At 40.7% G+C, this 21,129-nt stretch overlaps 1 protein-coding gene across 1 annotated transcript in view; it reads left to right on the top strand.

The window, feature by feature from the left end:
• LOC126481255 (chymotrypsin-2-like) overlaps positions 1-21,129 on the top strand; it is a 147,829-nt gene that overhangs the window by 41,003 nt on the left and 85,697 nt on the right. Inside the window, exons 2-3 of the mRNA XM_050104874.1 lie at positions 7,209-7,282; positions 14,520-14,608. Coding sequence (XP_049960831.1) covers positions 7,209-7,282; positions 14,520-14,608 — 163 coding nt within the window. The remainder of the gene's footprint in view (positions 1-7,208; positions 7,283-14,519; positions 14,609-21,129) is intronic.

Here is a 21,129-nt window from a genome sequence, read left to right as displayed (position 1 = left end):
AATGGACGAATTCCAATGTAACTTTTTACGTGTACATAGTAAATGATTACAACTGGAATTCTCTTTGACAGGAGAATGGCCTCCAAGTGGATTAGCACTGTTCGTGTTTGGTGTTGTTGCCAAGGCCTGAACAGTATCAGATGTTAAGTGATCACTGTGCAGGACACGGTGGAGATGCCATATACTCATCTGAGACAGCATCATCAGCATGTGACAAGGGTAGGAATGAGACACCATAATGGGCCTCTATTTTCCTGGCTGGTTGAACTGTGTAATATCCATATTTGTGGGCCATTTGGATGTGGCTGTGGCCTGATGTTGGACCAAATGGGAACAAGAAGGCAAGTACACTCACAGTCAAGTTCCAGACCAGCCCTAGGGAGGATCAACATATTGTGCAGCAAGCACACTGTACCACCATCAGTTTTGCACCTGCCATTTGAGAACAAACAATGGACTGCCTGTAACATTTGCAGAAGACTGGCGGCAGCCAGACTAGCGAATTATCACCCCTTTGTGAAGGCTGCTATTAACATAACAGCAGAAATGACTGAATCTGGACTGGCACCATGAATGGGAAGCTATGATTGCAGAGCAATCATGTCACATTGTGTTCAGCGATGAATCATCATTCTGCACGACACCACATGACCACAGTCTGTGAGTATGGTGGTTATATGAGAGTGGTCCCATTCTTCCAACTCTTTTTTGAGAGGCACAGCAGCAGCAGTGTCACTCATGAAAACAATGTATGGGAAACCATCAAGTATGACTTCAGGTCACGGCTGGTTGTGGTTCAGGGCACTCTGATGGCACAATATTTATGTCACAGACATTATGCAACAGAATCACAATGCCATTTTTAAACAGGACAACATAATGCAGACATGGCATGTGCCTCTAAGAAATTATCTGCATGATGTTGGTACTGTTGTGGCCAGCAAGATCGACAGATTTGCCCCCAATATACCATGAATGGAACCTGCTCAGATGTCAACTCTGTCCCAGTGCTAGTACCCTGGGCACCAAGGACCAGCTTCAACAGTCGAATACCAGCTTGCGCCAGGAAAGAACGCAATGGCTTTATGACACACTTCCCAAGCAAATAACTGCATTTATCGATTCCAGAGGGATGCAGCATCAAACTGATATGTGCAAACTTTATAGAAGCATCCTGCAGTGACTGTGTCTGTCAATGTACAAGGGCTGTTCAAAACGTATCTAATCTTATTTTTTATTGTTGGAACCAACAGTTGTATTGAGGCGCACATGCACTCTATCTTCATAGGCATACATAGTGCACATGCATGATTTTTTTTCACGACTGTGGAAATAACAAGTCACTGTCTAGCCACTGACAAGTCAACATGTGTAAGTGGTAACTGTCAAGCTTTGTGTTATGTGTAAAATGACAGAAAAAGTGGAATAATGTTATTGCACAAAATTTTATGTTAAGCTTTGAGATTCTCCAGTTGAAAAAGTCCGCAAGATTTGACAAGTGTTTGGGGACGAATCAATGGGTATTACACATATAAAGAAGTAGTACAATCGCTTCAAAAATGGCCACTCATCAGTGAAGATTGAAGCACGTTCAGATGAGCCCTTAACATCTGCAACAGAGGTTGTTATTGATCATGTGAGGACCCTGGCAATGCAGGATAGATGAATCATGATTAGAGAGCTTGAAGATGAAGTTAAAATTAGAATTGGACTCTCATTCATTAAATTAAAAAAAAAAAAAAAAATGGATCTCAGCAAAACCTGGGCCAAAGTTGCTAGCAAATGAGCAAAAGCAACCTCATTCGGAAATCACATGCAACATGCTGGATATTGCGAACAGTAATCACAACTTTCTTAACACAATGATCACAGGTGATGAGTCCTGTATTTATACGTACAACCGAGAAATAAAGTTCCAGTCATCACAAATGGAAGCACCTATCATCCCAGTGACCCAAAAAAAAATGAGGCAGGTCCATAGCTATGTGAAAGTCATGCTGACCGTCTTTTTTTACTGCCGTCTTTTTTTACTGCAATGGCATGGGCTATCTTCAATATGTCCCAGAAGGTTCTAATGTCAATAAGGAGCATTACTGAGAGGTTCTGTGTCACTTCTATGAAGCAGTGAGACATAAACAGGAGGATTTATGAGCAGCAGGCAGTTGGCACCTTCACCACAATAATGCACCTGCTCATGATTCTCAATTCATACAGAGCTTTAAGGCCAAACCCAACACACCTGTGGTTTTCCAGCCTCCATATTCCCCTATCTTGCACTGAGAGATTTCACCTTTTCGATAAACTGAAAAAGGCTCTGAAACAAACCAGATTTCAGAATAGGGAAGACATTGCGCAGAATTTGACAGAGCAGCTGCAAGCTATACCAAAAGAGGCTTTCCAGTGTGCTTCCTCCTGCAGTGGCAGCAGTATTGGCAGAGAAGTGTAGAAGCTGCAGGGACTGCTCCGAGGGTGACTAGTGTCAAACAAATAAAGATTGATTTTATAAATAAAAGTCAGATACTCTTTGAACAGCCTTTGTATAAATTGATTCATTTCAAACATGCTGAGCACTCTCCTTTATGACTTGATTCATGGAGCACAGTGGGGTTTACTGGTTTTATACTTTTAGAGCTGGTTATTTTGTTTTCATTTTGAATGTAGTTTGTCTGTGTTACATCTAACTAAGCACCATAACAAATGATCACACTGTCGTATACCCTAATACAAACAACTGACTAGCTCTGTGAAAACAAACTGGACACAAGAAGTTGAAAACAAAGGATGTAAAATGACACAAAATGAAAAACTACACAGCTGTGGGGATAAAAATATCAAGAAAAAGGCTAGATAGAGTTGGAGGAATAAACAGGAGTGACATGTTGTGAAAAAAGAAAGGAACAGAAGAAATAAATAGGTTGAAACAATATGTGAATTAAAAACCAACAAGTCAGAAGGAATTGAAATTAGAGTGCAGCTCAAAAGAAATTGGTTGACTTGGGAAATAAAGGGGTAAAACTACAGGGTCGTCAGTCCATTATTCTCAAGCAAACAACTCTCAAGGTAAAAGCAATTATCAAAAGGAGTTGGGGAAAGTAAAAGAGTGTAAAACTAATGGGGAACCGCACCAAAAGAGAGAGTGAAAGAAGCGAACTAACATGGAAAACTTATACTACAAGGAAAAGTAGAAGAAGGTATTAAAATATAGCAGACGACCTGGACTGGCTTATCACAAGAATAAAAAAAGGATGAGCCTGCCACTCTGCAACACAAAATGGTTCAAATGGCTCTGAGCACTATGGGACTCAACTGCTGAGGTCATTAGTCCCCTAGAACTTAGAACTAGTTAAACCTAACTAACCTAAGGACATCACAAACATCCATGCCCGAGGCAGGATTTGAACCTGCGACCGTAGCGGTCTCGCGGTTCCAGACTGCAGCGCCTTTAACCGCACGGCCACTTCGGCCGGCTCTGCAACACACTAAAATCACAAGTCTAAAAGACAAAGCGAGATGAACACACATACAGAAAATATGAACACCAAGGCAAACAAAATGAAAAGATAGAGTGACAAAGAAGTAAAGTGGAGGGAAGGTGGAGGCCTGGGAGAGAAAGCCAGACACCCAACCTTAAGTTGTATGGTAAAACCCTCCTTCACGAATAAAACGTGAAACTAGATCAGCTATTGAGGTATTGTTACCTAACACAGTAGCTAGGGGTGCTGGGCAGGCTAAAATTCCACTGCAGAGCTGCTAAAATTGGGCAGTCCAACAAGATGCGGACAACAGTCACGGGGGAGCCACAGCGACACCAAGGTGGTCCTCGTGACGGAGGACGTGACCATGTATTAGCCAAGTATGGCCGATGCAGAGCCAGCGAAGGACAACAGATTCCCTGTGGGTGGCTCATGTGGATGACCGCAACTTATTTGTTGTCTCCTGAATAACACAGAGTTTATGTGGTGTACTGAGGGTGCACCATTCAGTATCTCTGATTGCAAAAACTGAGATCAGTCACTGGCAGGCCGATCTCCAGAGTTGGTTTGCTGGTAGACTGTTTGGCCAGGCTCTCAGCAAGTTCATTGCCCAGTATCCTGACATGTCTCGGAGTCCAAATGAAGGTCACTGAATGTCCACTGTTGCCGAAGGTATAGACAGACTCCTAGATAGTCAAAACCAGAGGATGTTGAGGAAAGCACTGGTCGAGAGCTTGTAGGCTGCTTAACGAGTTGCTGCAGATGGAGGACTCACCGGCACAGGACTGGATATGCTGAACAGTGCGATAGATGCCTACCAACTATGCAGTGAAAACACTGCAGCCATCTGACAAGGAGCATTGTTCAGTATGTCCAACATGAGCATAAGCACGAACAAAGCCATCAAGCGTTGATCCAAGGTGTAGACTATTTCTGAGCCCTGTAACTCGCTGAGAAGAAACAAAAATTGGCAGTGGGGGTCCTCAGGTGGAACTGAGCCTTCTGGACCTCACAATAGGTTCAGCCGAAGCTGTGGCCGAGGTATGGACCATGGAGGTGTATGTTAAGTGGAACCGCAGGAAAAGTGGTAGAGGGAAAGTGGCGAATTCAGTAAGAAGCACCCTGCCACAGACAGTGAGGGGATTCGTAGTTCTGGCCTGCTGCTGCAGGATATGGATTGCCATGTTAGGGCGATTTGGATGGCGAGGCGAACTATGAATGTGGTCGGTATAATTTGCAAGCAGTAGTTGCCACTGGAGCTGCAATGGAGGAACGCCAGCTTCCACGAGGAGGGTGTTCACTGGGCTCATTTGGAAAGCTCTCGTTGCAAGCTGAACTCCATAGTCATGGACAGGGTCCAGCAGACACAGTGCAGAAGGCGATGCTGAACCATACACGAGGAGCCCATAGTCAACACAGAACTGTACAAGGGCTTTGTTCAGCTGCGGCAGTGTAGAACAATCAGCACCTCAGTCGGTGTGGAGTAGCTGGTCATCAAGGTAAAGACAGGGGGACAGACGGTAGGATGATCATGACGACAGGAGTGCATGTCACAAGTCTTGGCGGTCGAAAATTGAAAGCCGTGAGTAAGGGCCCATGACTGCGCCTTCTGTATAGCTCCCTGCAGCTGGCGTCCAGCCACAACAATAGAAGAGGAGCAGAAGGAAATACAAAAATCATCAGCATAGAGGAGGGGAGATACTGAGGACCCTACTGCCAGTGCGAGACCATTGACAGCAATTAAAAAGAGAGGGACACTCAGGACTGAGCCCTGCAGGACCCCATTCTCTTGTATATATGGTGCACTATGAGAAGCACAGACGTGAACTCTGAAAGTGTGGAGTGACAAAAAGTTCCGTATAAAAAATCAGGAGTGGGTCCCGGAGACCCCACTCATGCAGAGTAATGTGAACACGGTGTCACCAAACGGTATTGAAGGCCTTCGCCAGGTAAAAAAGACTGTAATAAGGTGGTGTCGTTGGGAAAAGACCGATCGAATGGCAGACTCGAAATGGACCAAGTTGTCGATAGTGGAGCGCCCTTGGTGAAAACCCCCTGGGATGGAGCCAGAAGGCCCCAAGTTTCAAGGAGCCAACACAATCATCGGCTCATCGTACATTGAAGCAGCTTGCATAGAACATTGGTGAGGCTGATAGGACGATAGCTATCAACAAACAAAAAATATTTTGGAGATACCTATCAGCTAACATACACTGTATATTTATATTTTCCACAATTTGTTAAATGAATTACTGTCAGAGTGTATGAAACAGTTAGCGCCTGCCCCCATCCATATTACATGATGCAATAGCAAAGAGTGGTAGTAGGTAAAGCAATTGATAAGCTTACCAATGTCAAAATGAGGATGATTATGGAATTAGTACCTGTATCATAAGGAGCACAGCAGACGAAATTAAAATGCCACTAGTTTCTCCAGTCAACAGCGATGTGGCAAAAGCTATTTTTCCTAATGCTCTTAAAATCAGCCACACTTTTAATGTTTAATAACGCAGAATGGCACCACCTAGTAACTAAACACCAACCTCAATCATTCCAACTGTTTCAAAAATAATAGAAAACTATATACACAAACAAATAAAAGGTATTTTGAAAATAACAGATTACTGCACCCAATACAGTCTGGCTTCAGATCAGGTGTATCAATAATAAAAGCAACAAGAAGTCTATCAGATATCTGAAAAGGTACAAACAACTTTGAGCTATACTTACAGACTTGAACAAACCATTCGACACTGTGATGCAAGGGACTATGATTATAAATGGCATATGAAATATTACATCAAGTCTCATTAGAACCTAAGTATCAGACAGGCAACAGCAAGTATATGAAAATAATCAAATGACACAACTGTTGAAAATAAAATTTAGAGTTCTACAGGGATCAGTTCTCCATTGTTTGTGTAAATGGTTTCTCAGGTCTTATACCATGTGAGAATGTACACTATGCCCATGATATCAAACTGATAAAATGTGAAAATTTAGAAAGTGCTCAAAATTAATGCTAAGAAATATTTTATACAGCTAATTATTTGTGTCCGGCCAACCAACTGTTGATTAACAAAACAAAAATTGAAAAAAAATTATTTCACTTTCAGAGCAATGGTGAAATTACTTGGACTTAAGATTAAAAAAGATTGTAAAAAACTAAGTAAGCAGTAAACTAGCAAGAGCACTAGATTTGCTACAGAAATGAAAGCAAAATAACAAAATTAGTCATTTAAAAACAAAAGAAGAAAAGGAAAACAGGAGAATATTACAGTGTAAAATGTCAATAAACTTCAATATATAATCAATATACTTAATACATTTGATATTATGTTCAGTGGGTTACTATTAAACTCTGTACAGAAATTTTGGATACAACACTTGTAACTTCTGTTCAACAGCATATGTGCAAGAGAGAAAAGAAAATGTTTAGATAACATTTTTGATCTACCTACAAATGTATTTATTATCTGTCAGTATTTTATTCCAACCAGTGAAAGATAGTTAAATCTTACATGAAAGAAAAAAAAAGTAAAAGACGAAATGCTAAGTTTTAGCCTGTCTATAAAAATATTACTGTAATAGTATTATACAATCAGAGATAGGTAGTAGAATAATTCTCAATGCTAGAGAAAAAAATTGTGATGGCAATTGAAGTTAATGATAAGAACTGCAAACTATAATATTTGTGCAAAAATAATAAAAAAATATTTACATTTTTCATTTCAGATGCAGCACCACAAAAAGTAGAATCAAGAATTGTGAATGGAACAGAAGTTATGGAGGGACAGTATCCCTTTGTGGTAAATATTAATTTGTCTCTCTTAAGAATTTACTGACCTTTCCTTGGGTATGATTAACGAGTTATGTTTAAAGTAATTAGATAAATCAGTAGGAATCTTAAGACCTTTGGTTGGATGGTAATGCAAACAAGCAGGTGTTATTTTTAACAATTTGTAATTGTTATCAAAATTTAAATTATCAGGTTAAATATATTTTTATGCTTCTTGGAAACCATCGTGTGTTTCATGCCTGAACATCATCTTTTGAGATGTCATCATGAGAACAGAAACACCTATGGTAAAATTTTTTGGCATATTGTTCCAGGAAACGATGACTTAATGACATTATAATTATTTAGTAAACACAGTCATGGTTGTGTATAAGTTGTTAATTTTTATTTGTGGATGACTGGTTTCAAATTAGGTAATACAGAGATCATCATCAGATCTATATTCTGTGAAGAGAAATAAAACATACCACTTTAGCTACAATCACAGTGTACATTAATATCATTAATGTAGCAAAAAGATGCAGCATAATATACCACTGGTGGTAGTAGGAATCCCTGACGTGGAGCAGGCCCATCTTAGATGGTGTTGAGAACACTGCTGAATATGGCTCAGCTACTGGCAGCCGAGCCATATTCAGCAGAGTTCTCAATGCCAACTAGGATGGGCCTGCTCCATGTCATGGATTCTACTACCACCAAGGGCATATCATGCTGCAGCATTTTGCTACACTATTTATATTAATGTCCATTTTGATTGTAACTAAAGTGATATGCTTTATTCTCCTTCACAGAATACAGATCTGATGATGATCGCTGTAGTAGACCAAACCAGGTCACCCATAAATAAAATGTAACAACTTATAAATAACCAAGACTGTGTTCAATAAATATATACGGTGAAATATAGTATTTCTCCTCCAGTACTCATTATTCTTCTGTGTACTTTCGTCAACAGATAACTCCACATACAAATCTTTGCCAGTGTTTGCATGGATGGTTGGAGTGCCAGGCACTGGTACTGTCATGATAAACTTACCTGTTACAAAAAGTAACTTTATGATGTTGCCATCTGCATGTTGAGGGTGCCCAAGACAGACAGAAGTTTATTTTATTACTGCATTGACAAACACATGTAACAGAACATTGCCTTATTCTAGCTGTCAGAACTATTAGTGGTTTCCTTGGGGAAGAAAGGAGGATAGAGCTCTCTTCATGTTGTTTTGGAACTGACATGGTTCCTCAGAGCGACAGTAAGTTCTGCAGTGACTCATGCAGCTGTCATTCTCTTATTTTTCGTCACAATCCTCTTCAATGATACTCTGTCACTATCACTCAACACTATTCCACATTGTGACTTAGTGGATGATGTTTTTCATTTGTTCAGTATGTAGGATAAATCTTCAATACAGTGTATCTCGAAACACCAAACACTTCAGCTTCCTTTGTTAAAGAAGCACCCACCATTCAAACACCAATGATTTCTTCATGTTTAAATTCATTTACTTCCGACATAATGCACTCTCAACTACACAAAAGTCTTGACATACACTTGCAATGTATTGAGGACATTGCAACGGTGCAATTTATGGTCAAATACAACAATGCAATCTGCAACTTCCATTTATGTTCAAAACCCATCCCCAACCTATTTTACACTGGCTATGGCACAAAGGTTTGCCAGTACTTAGTTTTAACAGTATGGATTTTTTTGCTGGAATGAAATTTACTATTAAACGTGAATACGGATCTAATTTTTCTCAGTTGATCCCACAGAAATTTCAAATTATACGGGTGTCTGTCTCAGAAACAATGCTGAATTGCCCCTTACTCTGTTATACGTAAAAATTCTACAAATTATTTCACGTTTAATTTATGTACTGTTCTCCAATGTACCAATAGCATTTCATTTTATTTAGATGTACTTTCTGGCCATGAGCAGCTCAAAATTATTGGCATTCTTCCTTACATGCTAATACTAAACATGTGCTGTCAAAGTCTTCACTGACCACTGTTCATCTATGTTTTACTGTCCATCTAGGTTGCATTCATTTTTAAAATTGTGACCAGTTTAGAGTCCACATCTTCCGTCTTCAGGTCTGAATCTATCAGTTACAAAACTATCTTTTCCAGTTCATCAACAAATTTATACGCTACATTTGCAGAACAATATTTCTATTACACTGTTCTGTGTGATCTAGCATGTACATTTTTCAATAAATTCGACATGTTACTCTTGTAACATAGATCTGAAAATAATTCATGTGAAACCAAAAAAAGTCACAATTTTTAAAATGAATGTGATGCAGACGGGTGATAAAATAAGGTGTATACCAATTATTTGTGGGTTATCTTTGAAAAATACAATATATCATTTGTTACAAACATTGCAATGTCTCATTCCTGACAGCTGCATATTGTGAGACAGTTTCAAGTTCTAAAATATTACAAAAGTTGTGTATGCTAGGCTATAATTTTCTGAAAGCATAACCATAATGATATTTTAATGAAGCCCAAATACTCACATCTAAGCAAAAGTAATGAGGATGGCCTTGTAAGACAAAAGATGGGAAATAGAAATAAATTAGCACTGTAGAAAGGTGCTAAGTGCCAAATTCATGAAAAATGTGAAAAGAGCTTTGAAAGATACAGGATACCAAGGATTACATATGAAAAGTGATATGTCCACCAAGAATTCTAAGTGGTTAAATTTGCCACAACTAAATGGCAATGATGCTAAGTTGCCAGCTGATTTCATGAGAATGGTGCATTGTGCCATTCAGTTGTGTTTGTTTCACTTTGATGCATTATCAACTGCCCACACTAATGCACTCCGTGATGTTTTATTGCCGCCAGTTATCTTGTTACAACATGGCAGTATCTGTATGTGACACCCTTCAGTCTTACATGTGTATGTGGGCTGAGGGTATAGCTGGTAGGGGTGGAAATCAAACTGTATCATGCATTCTGAAAGTGTTAATACACCGGGATAACAATGAAGAAAAATCTTATTGTTTGGAGTAACAACTGTGCTGCACAAAACAAGAATTGAATGATGGTATTTCTTTTTCTTTTTCTGGTGGCAAATGGGTTGTTCACATAAACAGAACAATGGTTTCTCGTCAGTGGGAACAGATTCCTCCCCTGCGACTCTTGAGTTTGCCTTGATAGAGAGAAGGAAGTCGGTGACGAAGGCATTTCTACCCAGCGACCTATGCAAAATGATCGAGGAAGCAAAAGTTGATAGACAAGATACTCTCTATAAAAAAACTGAATATTTCAAAAGCTTTCAGCATCTCACATGATTCAACAGGTGTAACACATGTAGCAATAAGAGAATATTACACCAACATGGAAAGGATCCGTAAGGTGAATGTGCTCAAAAGAGTGAAACATGCAAGAAGGATTCAATGTGCTACCTTTGAATCTTTCCTCAATTCATTCAATTACAGATGAAAAGGAGAAAGCTTTAAAGGCTATGATACCTTACCTGGAAAAGAATGAGCATAAAGAATATTATATGCAGATCTGTGGAGAGTGACTAAGAACATAGCTGCTAGAATTTAATGGTGCTTAGCAACTTTCATAAATGTTTCTATTTGAATTGCCTTCAGCATCAAACAGTTCCAACTGCGGCACAAAACCACCACTAACAAATGATAAGATACTCCCATTTGTAACATGGAAAAGTTTGAGGAGTAAATAATTAAAACACTGCATTATAGACAGTTAGTTTGTAATTACTTCAGTTCATGAATTTGGTACTTTGCACCTTTCTATAATTAAGTATCCAATTATGAAGTTGTATCAAGAAGCAACAGAAGAATCCATTAATATAATTATAATTAATCTATAATCCTTCCCACCAGCCATTACTCCTTATTTTTTATATACATTTAAGTACAATGCTACGCTCTTAAATTACTAATTATCATTTAATTTTTACATTTCTGAAGTGATCTTAGTGGTAAAGCTGCATGTAATTGCTGAGTAATAGGTGATGATTTCCTGGTTGCAGTTAAGTACACTTTTATTTAAAGTACAGAGTTACAAATAAAGAAGGGTTCTAGATAACAACAGAAAAATCATACATGATCACCTAACAATAACTGAAACCAAGTCTGCTGTGCTAGTACCAGTCCCGTTGTGAAGTCTCATCCCAGGTGGGTATTGGAACCACATCCGTAGTGCAGTGTGGTGTGTTGCAAACCAGTGCACTGTGGTGCACTGCATTACAATGTCATGGCACAGAGCAGTGATGTAGATGTGAGCATTGTCCAGTATGGTCTTGGCGAAGATCCAAATGATCGGCTGCAAGGTGCAGCCACCACCTGACCTGGAGCTGAGCAAGTGACAGAATGCTGCCTGCTGAAGGTAAAGACACAAAGTAAATATACAGCAGGTGGAAGGATATCTGCAGGAGTCTGACATGTACTTGACCTGCAGATGGAAACTGGTCCCTTGATAAGAAAGCCCCATTGCTGTGTGTCCACAACAGGTGATGCCCTTGTGAAATTTGTACATAGTCTCTGGAGGAGAAATTCCTGCGAGTCAAAGATAGGCAAATCTACAGGTTGAAGATGTGGTGGAAGTGTAATGTAGTCAGCATATGACCAACGCACAGCACCCCTTCCGACTTAAGGAGGAAATGTTGAAGCCATCACAATGAATGTCACAGATACTGCATCCTTTTTCCTGTGAGGGGAGAAGGAAAAGCTGGCGAGGAACAGCAGTGCCGATGACTCAATAGGAGCAATGCTTTCCCTGGGTGACAAGAGATGTCCAAGAAAATGGGGAGCTTCAGGTGGTTGTGATACAATCCCAGGAACATGGGACTTAATGTTGTGAAATGGTAGCTGCCAGGAGTGTGGATGAATCAGGAAGTGTTGTGGAGAGAAAATGCAGGAGAGTTAGACGTGGCACTGAACACAGACTGGAACAGCATCCACCAAGGTAGACCCACCAGGTGGTGCTATGTTGCAAAGTGTGAAGACACCAGCCACTGAAGGGGTGGCAGCAATGAAGGGGCACTGGAAGACTGGGCTAGACCAACCCGGGTGCTGGAAGAGCGATTGAACCGATGACAGACATGGTGTCTGTGAGTGCTGATGAAACTTTGGGGCAGCAGTCACCAGCTGTGAGAGTACAGGAGAAATGTGGGCATGTTATGAGTGTGGTAGGGTGTATTAGGAGCATGACAGGACACACTGGTGTGCAGTAGGATACATTGGTCTGTGGTAGGAGCGTGTTGTAGGACAAGGCCCAGTGGGCAGAGAGGCATCCTGAAAAGGAAAGGAAAAGAGGTAAAAGGAGAGTAGAGATCAAAGTTGTGAAAATTGCTGAATGTGAGGCTTAAGGAGCATAGGAGAAGTTTGCTGCATGGAGAACGAGGGTGGCAGGAGGGTTGTTGCAGCAATGTGCTCAGGAGCACGGGATATGCTGCCTGTAAGGAGGCCCGGGTCAGCAGGACAGTCATTGCTACAGTGTGTGTTGGAGCAGGGAAGATCTATACCACAGAAAGGTAAGACATGGATGTGTGTTACCTAGGAGAAGAGGTATGTGGTTCTGTACTTTGAGATGAAGAGGGTGAACACAGCTTGAAGCGATGGTGAAGCCATGTGAAGTGTTGGGCTTGCTTGTGTGTGTCTGTGTGTGTGTGTGGTGGTGGTGGGGGGGGGGGGGGGGGGGAGTGTCAGGTGTGGTTGCAATGTCACCAGAGGATGACACTGGGACTGCAGACTGCACACTCATCAGTGCATGTGTTGCACCATGCTGGAAAGTGAGACTGGCCATAGTTGCACCACGGCAGAGGTGCAGAAGGCAAGTAGCATCAGATGCAGCTAGGAAAGGACAGGGACTGAGCAGCAGTCAAGCCATGGTGTTGTGTGGACTTGAGCCTTGTCACTAACTGAAGTCTGGGTGACACCAATCTCAGGAGAAGGGCCGATCATGACTGCAATGTGTGCAGCAGTGTCCGATGCAATTGGAGGTGGGCAGTGGACCAGATGAGACACAGCATGGACAAACAGTACCACCATTGTTGACAGCTTGGAACTAGGCAATACCACCCTTGAGAGGAGTGCTGGCCATGGCTACAGGAGTGTCGGGGACAGCTGGACGTGGGTGGTAGAAGGTGGCAAATGAGAGCAGGAGCTGGCACCAGAGTCATCAGAATGTTAATTCACAACGGCATCTGAAGTGATGGGCGAGAAGCATGCAGTGGGGACATAATGAGCCTTGTCACCATCTGAAGTGTACTGAGTGGTTAGGCTGCACATAGTAGCTGATTAGTGACAATTCACAACTTGCAGTTAAGTTCACTTTTATTTACAACACAAGAGTTCACAGTAAAGAATTGTTCTGGATAACAACTGAAAGATCGTCAATGGTTATGAAAGTATAACAGAAACAAAGTCTGCTGTGGTAATACCAGTCCCACTGTGAACTCTTGTCCTGGATGGCTGTTGAAGTGATGTCCATAGTGCTGTGTGCCACACTGTGAAGTGAACGTCTCAGCTGGTCTCGTCGAAGAACTGAATGATGCGCATCAGGATGCAGGGTGCTCCTGGCTAACAGCTAAGTGAGGGATGGAATGCTGCTTGCTGCAGGCTGAGCCATAATTTAAACATCCAGCAGGTGGGAGAATATGTGTGGGATTTTTATGGGCACGTGAGTGTCATGTGAATCTGGAATCAGTGGCTTTAGGAAAGCCATACTCAACAGCATGCAGGATACCAGTGGCCTCATATGATCAGTATGAGACACGCAACATCATTTTCCAGCACTTTCCTTTTCTTCATAACCTAAACGATTATGTGTAAATTATCTGTTGTTACATGTACAATATTATTTTTAGTATTATATATATGTATTTTTGCTCTACCTTTTAAACTGTACAAACATTAAAGAAGCATGGCTATTCTTCATTAATCTGATTTAAGTCACACTGTAGTATTTAGTGTTCTTACACAGAAACCTGGATCATCACTCCTGTAACCAGAGAAACAAAAGTTGCTACAGATCTTACGACACAATACAAAATTATGCATGTACATGGATAAAATTTAAGTCAGCATTTTGTGATAGTGGACAACAACAACAAATTTTGATCTAAATTTTCCAGTCCAGGAGTATTATTTACTGAGTGATTAGTACAAACAAGAAAATGTGCTGGAGATAGCTTTAAGGAAATTGGTTGTTCTTTATTTAATAGTATTTACTAATTTTATAAAAATTTCTATTTCTCGCAGATCTCGTTAAGATATGATGGAAACCATTCCTGTGGTGGTACTGTTCTTAATAAGGAATGGGTCCTTACTGCAGCACACTGTGTGTATCGGTAAGTTGCCAGCTGCTACTATCTACGGAGATTTTTACTGAAACATTACATGAATAAAAATCAGACAAGTGTGGGTAAGACTACACTCTGACCATCCTGTTAAACTTAATTATGTATATAGATAGTTCCTCTATAATTTTGATGAGTGAGTTTGCGAGTGTCAAAACATGTGACATAAATGGCTGTATTTTTTACACCAAAAAGGGATGCAGACCTTAGTATTTGACATAAATTTCAACTTGACACTTCCATTTTTTGGGCCTGAGAAAAAGGGGTCTTAACAGGTAGACAGACAGTGATCCTGTAAGGGTTCCCATTTTTACCAACTAAGATATGGAACTCTAAAAAGAAGGTGCTCACTCACAATACTTAATCACTGTGATGTTAGATTGTTACTGTAACTCATTCTAATCCAATATGAGATTTATGTAAGTGTCCTTTTTTGGGATTGTAAACAGAAATAAATTTTGATGATCAGGAGAAGCATACTGGAAAAACATACATCATCATCTCAAGATACTAACCACAACAATTGCTACTTACCATTTTGTAGAATCAACATTTGTATTCCTCTCTTGCAGAAGTCTGCCACCTGGGCTTAGAACCAGTGTGCGGCAGGCTCAGATCCAGGGTTCACTTCTGGTCATGGTGGTAAGAGGGGGGAGGGGGTGTTACAGTTTATTTCTGTATTGTCTTCCCCAAATATAGCTTACCTACAATTTTGACAAAAATAACAATAAAATATACATATATTTTAATATAATAATATCTGCCTCCATAGCTTTTAACACAGCAGACTGGAAGTTCCATAACTGCTATGCTGCACTCTTGTTAATATTTGAATTTTTTCTTTCCACTTACTATTCATGTTTCATACAATTACCTACCTAATACTCGTATATGTTTAATGTATGCATAAATATTTAATGTTACTAATTGGCTGGTTTACACAAATTAATTATCCAGATTATTATTTTGAATGTGCTCATTACTTTAATAAATGTAGTTTTTATGAGAACTCTGTTAATTAAAAGCTATGACAGGCTAAAAATATTACTACAGTTCGTCATATGCAGAATCTTCGGAACTAACTGACATATGTGGATAAGTTAGCATACACCATTAGAAAGGCAGGCACCCCAACTTTGTATAAAGATAATTCAATTTTCATTAAGCTAATTAACTTACGAGGTAAATGACACTGGAAGTCCAGACTGTATGATTTTCAATTCTAGATTTTGTTTCTGTACTTGTTAGATTCTGCATATTGGCACTGTGCTTTTAATGCAGTTCAATAAACTTTTCTAAATTACCAACCCATAAGATATTCCATGAAACAATTTACTGCCTCGGCATATAGCACATTCAGAATAGAAAAAAAACTACCCTAGTTCAGTGAAACAACATAGATCTTTATACCAGTCTTTGTAAGATTTGTCCCACCCAAAAATCGCCAATCTAGGCACAGAAATAGCAATGGTAACATCTATGTAATTCATTCCTGACAAGCTAGCAAACATGTTAGTTAATTTCATGTTCCATCTACCATCCACATGATAAATCATAATAATGTGAAACAAGTCATTTTGTAGTAATTCCTATGCATGTACTTCTGCACATTATAACAACAGAAATTCTTCTTTGGAACAGAAAGAGTTTTCAAGAATAAACTTTTTCAGTTTGTTTTCAAATCATACTTTGTTGTCTGTCAGACATTTTGAATCACTGAATAAGTGATTAAAAATTTGGATTTGCAGCATAGTGCACCCCCTTTTTGTGCTTAAGACTACTTTGACATGGAGTAATTAATTTCATTTTTCCTTCTGGTATTGTAATTATCTGCATCATTGTTCCCTTTGAACTGTAGTCGATTATTTACAATGAACTTCATGAGGTAATAAACATTCTGTGAAGCCGTAGTCAGAATTCCCAACTCCTTAAATATACGTCTACAAAATGATCATAGATGAGCACCATATATTATTTTTACTGCATGTTTTTTGGGCAGTGAAGATTTACATTTTGAGGTTATACAAGTGAATCTAGAAAAAATTTATTGTCCAAGCAGTGGCAGGAGAAAACACACATAAAAGTTATGGAAATGTGCAAGCTTTTGGAGCCAGTGGGTCCTCCTCCTGGGAAAAGTACTGAAAGGAAACGCATATGACATTGAATGAAAATACACAAAATGTGTCAACCTACTGATTTGTCTCTCCCCATGATTTTAAGTAATTCCAAATGCAAATGTGACTGCATTAAATTGTTTTAGGAGTTCCAGAATGTGCTTTTTCAGGGTGTATACTTGGACAAGGGAAAAAAAAATTCCCACATTTTTCCCGGTTAAAAATACACTTTATCCCTGATGAAAATACACTTTTTCCGTGTTAAGTAACAGTATACTTTTCCTCAGAACTGTAAAACTTATCAGTCCTTTCAACGGTTGTGGTTTTATACACTAGCGTAGAATTTCCCGGCACTTTAGAAAACGAAACTCAGGGAAAAAAGACGTTTTGGAAAGATGTCTGATGTGCAGTAACATGTACACTGCATATTTTCATATTACAAAAGTATAAATTCGAATTCCACCAAACACCGCATGTTACTTTCAGACAAAAATAACTTCATTGATCTGCAAGGACCAGCTGGGGTGGCCAAGCGGTTCTAGGTGCTACAGCCTGGAACCGCGAGAATGCTACGGTCACAGTTTTGAATCCTGCCTCTGGCATGGATGTGTGTGATGTTCTTAGGTTAGTTAGGTTTAAGTAGTTTTAAGTTCTCGGGGACTGATGACCTCAGAAGTTAAGTCCCATGGTGCTCAGAGCAATTTGAACCATTTGTTCTGCAAGGTGATTAACGCTTTGTGTCAGAAAGGTGGAACAAAATAAAATCTGAAACTAATAAGATATTTTAGCCTTCTGTAATTATGTGAACATCTTTTAATTCGCTTGATAGCTCCCGGCCAAAGAAATCCGTTTTGTTTCCATTTGACGTGAGAGCAATTAACGAAGAGGAAACAGCAAAATCACTTAAACGTAAACACGAGTCACGTGGAGACTACCACCTCTCCACTAGGACTCAGACTGCTCTGTGCATCAGGTCCGGATCTACGATATTTCCGAACTGGGACAATATTTGATAGTGGCGCTTCCCCTCCCTCGAGCATTTGAGGTAGGACGCTAAAAATTTAAAAAATCGACTTTTCAAAAATATCTTCATTTTGTAGCGCACATCTCTCTGAAGAGTCTGATAGATAAAACATATATGTTTGAGGAAACTTAAGATATGTTGTTTGGTCTATGTCCTGGAGAGCAGTGCCACAGCATTCTTCCATTGCATGTCTCTGTATTTTGCTCTGTGGAATTCATACGTGTAATATTTTGTAATGAGTGCCATCAAACTATACTCAGGCCAGTGAAAATTAAAATGTCCTGTGGTGCCTCTCCTGCTCCCAGTCGGCCGGTTTGAAATCCTGCACCTCTTTAAAAAAATCTCGCAATTAACACTGGATAGGATTATCTGTAACCGGCAGAACAAGAACTCTTCAGAAAATTTGCAGTCTTTACTGTCTATTAGCTAATAACTTGCTGTTTTGTGCGACATAAAATTAAATATAGGATACATAAAACGAGTAAAGACATGAGACAAGTGAGACGGTACACATTTCTTCAATCCTTTTTTTTTTTCTCTCTCTAATCTTATCACAGCTTTATATGGTGTACTTTTCTTTCTGGAAAAGAATCTATTACCTCATCAAAGTTCATCAACGTTTTTCTACATGAAAAAATAAAATGTTGTTGTCTAATACTAGAAAAGCTGTTAATACAAGTGGTACCCAAGACTGATGTGGTTTCTCGATCTGTTTATGTGATTTTGCCACTGTCTGCTAGATAAAACGAAATAAGCTGGCCTAATATTGCAGCAATTGTTACACTCACCAAATAAACGGGACTGTTTTGGCACAAATGGTATTTTTTATAACAACACAACAGAATAGAATGCACGAAATACCAATATCAAATGCCTTTTAGGCCTACTACAAGCAAAAAGTTTGATGTTAGGAAATAGTTTCACAGTTCATTCATACTCTCTAGCTTCTGAAGAAAAATATGAATTTGCCGCACCCCCCCCCCCTCCAAAACTGCCACCCGGGGCAGTTATTCTGGTTTGTCCCCTTCCCCTAGTTCCGGGCTTGTTATGCATATGTGGATCTGGCATTATATATATAGAGGGAAAGATTCCACGTGGGAAAAATATATCTAAAAACAAAGATGATACGACTTACCAAAGGAAAGTGCGGCAGGTCGATAGACACACAAACAAACAAACACAAACATACACACAAAATTCAAGCTTTCGCAATGAACGGTTGCTTCATCAGAAAATAGGGAAGGAGAGGGAAAGACGAAAGGATGTGGGTTTTAAGGGAGAGGGTAAGGAGTCATTCCAATCCCGGGAGCAGAAAGACTTACTTTAGGGGGAAAAAAGGACAGGTATACACTCACACACACACCCATATCCATCCACACATACACAGACACCTTTTTTGTTGTGGAAAGACAGGTGAGGTATGAGCGGCGGCAAATTGAAATTAGCGGAGATTGAGGCCTGGTGGATAACGAGAAGAGAGGATATACTGAAGGGCAAGTTCCCATCTCCGGAGTTCTGACAGGTTGGTGTTAGTGGGAAGTATCCAGATAACCCGGACGGTGTAGCACTGTGCCAAGATGTGCTGGCCATGCACCAAGGCATGTTTAGCCACAGGGTGATCCTCATTACCAACAAACACTGTCTGCCTGTGTCCATTCATGCGAATGGACAGTTTGTTGCTGGTCATTCCCACATAGAAAACTTTACAGTGTAGGCAGGTCAGTTGGTAAATCACGTGGGTGTTTTCACATGTGACTCTGCCTTTAATCGTGTACACCTTCCGGGTTACAGGACTGGTGTAGGTGGTGGTGGGAGGGTGCATGGGACAGGTTTTACACCGGGGGCGGCTACAAGGGTAGGAGCCAGAGGGTAGGGAAGGTGGTTTGGGGATTTCATAGGGATGAACTAAGAGGTTACGAAGTTTAGGTAGATGGCGCAAAGACACTCTTGGTGGAGTGGGGAGGATTTCATGAAGGATGGATCTCATTTCAGGGCAGGATTTGAGGAAGTCGTATCCCTGCTGGAGAGCCACATTCAGAGTCTGATCCAGTCCCGGAAAGTATCCTGTCACAAGTGGGGCACTTTTGGGGTTCCCCTGTGGGATGTTTTGGGTTTGAGGAGATGAGGAAGTGGCTCTGGTTATTTGCTTCTGTACCAGGTCGGGAGGGTAATTGCGGGATGCGAAAGCTGTTTTCAGGTTGCTGGTGTAATGATTCAGGGATTCCGGACTGGAGCAGATTCGTTTGCCACGAAGACCTAGGCTGTAGGGAAGGGACCGTTTGATGTGGAATGGGTGGCAGCTGTCATAATGGAGGTACTGTTGCTTGTTGGTGGGTTTGATGTGGACGGACGTGTGAAGCTGGCCATTGGACAGGTGGAGGTCAACGTCAAGGAAAGTGGCATGGGATCTGGAGTAGGACCAGGTGAATCTGATGGAACCAAAGGAGTTGAGGTTGGAGAGGAAATTCTGGAGTTCTTCTTCACTGTGAGTCCAGATCATGAAGATGTCATCAATAAATCTGTACCAAACTTTGGGTTGGCAGGCCTGGGTAACCAAGAAGGCTTCCTCTAAGCGACCCATGAATAGGTTGGCGTACGAAGGGGCCATCCTGGTACCCATGGCTCTTCCCTTTAATTGTTGGTATGTCTGGCCTTCGAAAGTGAAGAAGTTGTGGGTCAGGATGAAACTGGTTAAGGTAATGAGGAAAGAGGTTTTAGGTAGGGTGGCAAGTGATCGGCGTGAAAGGAAGTGCTCCATCGCAGCGAGGCCCTGGATGTGCGGAATATTTGTGTATAAGGAAGTGGAATCAATGGTTACAAGGATGGTTTCTGGGGGTAACAGACTGGGTAAGGATTCCAGGCGTTCAAGAAAGTGGTTGGTGTCTTTGATGAAGGATGGGAGACTGCATGTAATGGGTTGAACGTGTTGATCTACGTAGGCAGAGATACGTTCTGTGGGGACTTGGTATCAGCTACAATGGGATGGCCGGGATGACTGGATTTGTGAATTTTACGAAGAAGGTAGAAGGTAGGGGTGCGGGGTGTCGCTGGGGTCAGGAGGTTGATGGAGTCAGGTGAAAGGTTTTGTAGGGGGCCTAAGGTTCTGAGGATTCCTTGAAGCTCTGCCTGGACATCAGGAATGGGATTACCTTGGCAAACTTTGTATGTAGTGTTGTCTGAAAGCTGACGCAGTCCCTCAGCCACATACTCCCGACGATCAAGTACCATGGTCGTGGAACCCTTGTCCGCGGGAAGAATGACGATGGATCGGTCAGCCTTCAGATCACGGATAGCCTGGTCTTCAGCAGTGGTGACGTTGGGAGTAGGATTAAGGTTTATTAAGGAGGATTGAGAGGGAAGGCTGGAAGTCAGAA

Source organism: Schistocerca serialis, chromosome 5 (assembly GCF_023864345.2).
Source record: "Schistocerca serialis cubense isolate TAMUIC-IGC-003099 chromosome 5, iqSchSeri2.2, whole genome shotgun sequence".
In the NCBI taxonomy this organism is placed as follows: Eukaryota; Metazoa; Arthropoda; class Insecta; order Orthoptera; family Acrididae; genus Schistocerca; species Schistocerca serialis.
The sequence above is the reverse complement of the archived record's forward strand: the minus strand, read 5'-3'. Positions and strand labels throughout refer to the sequence as shown.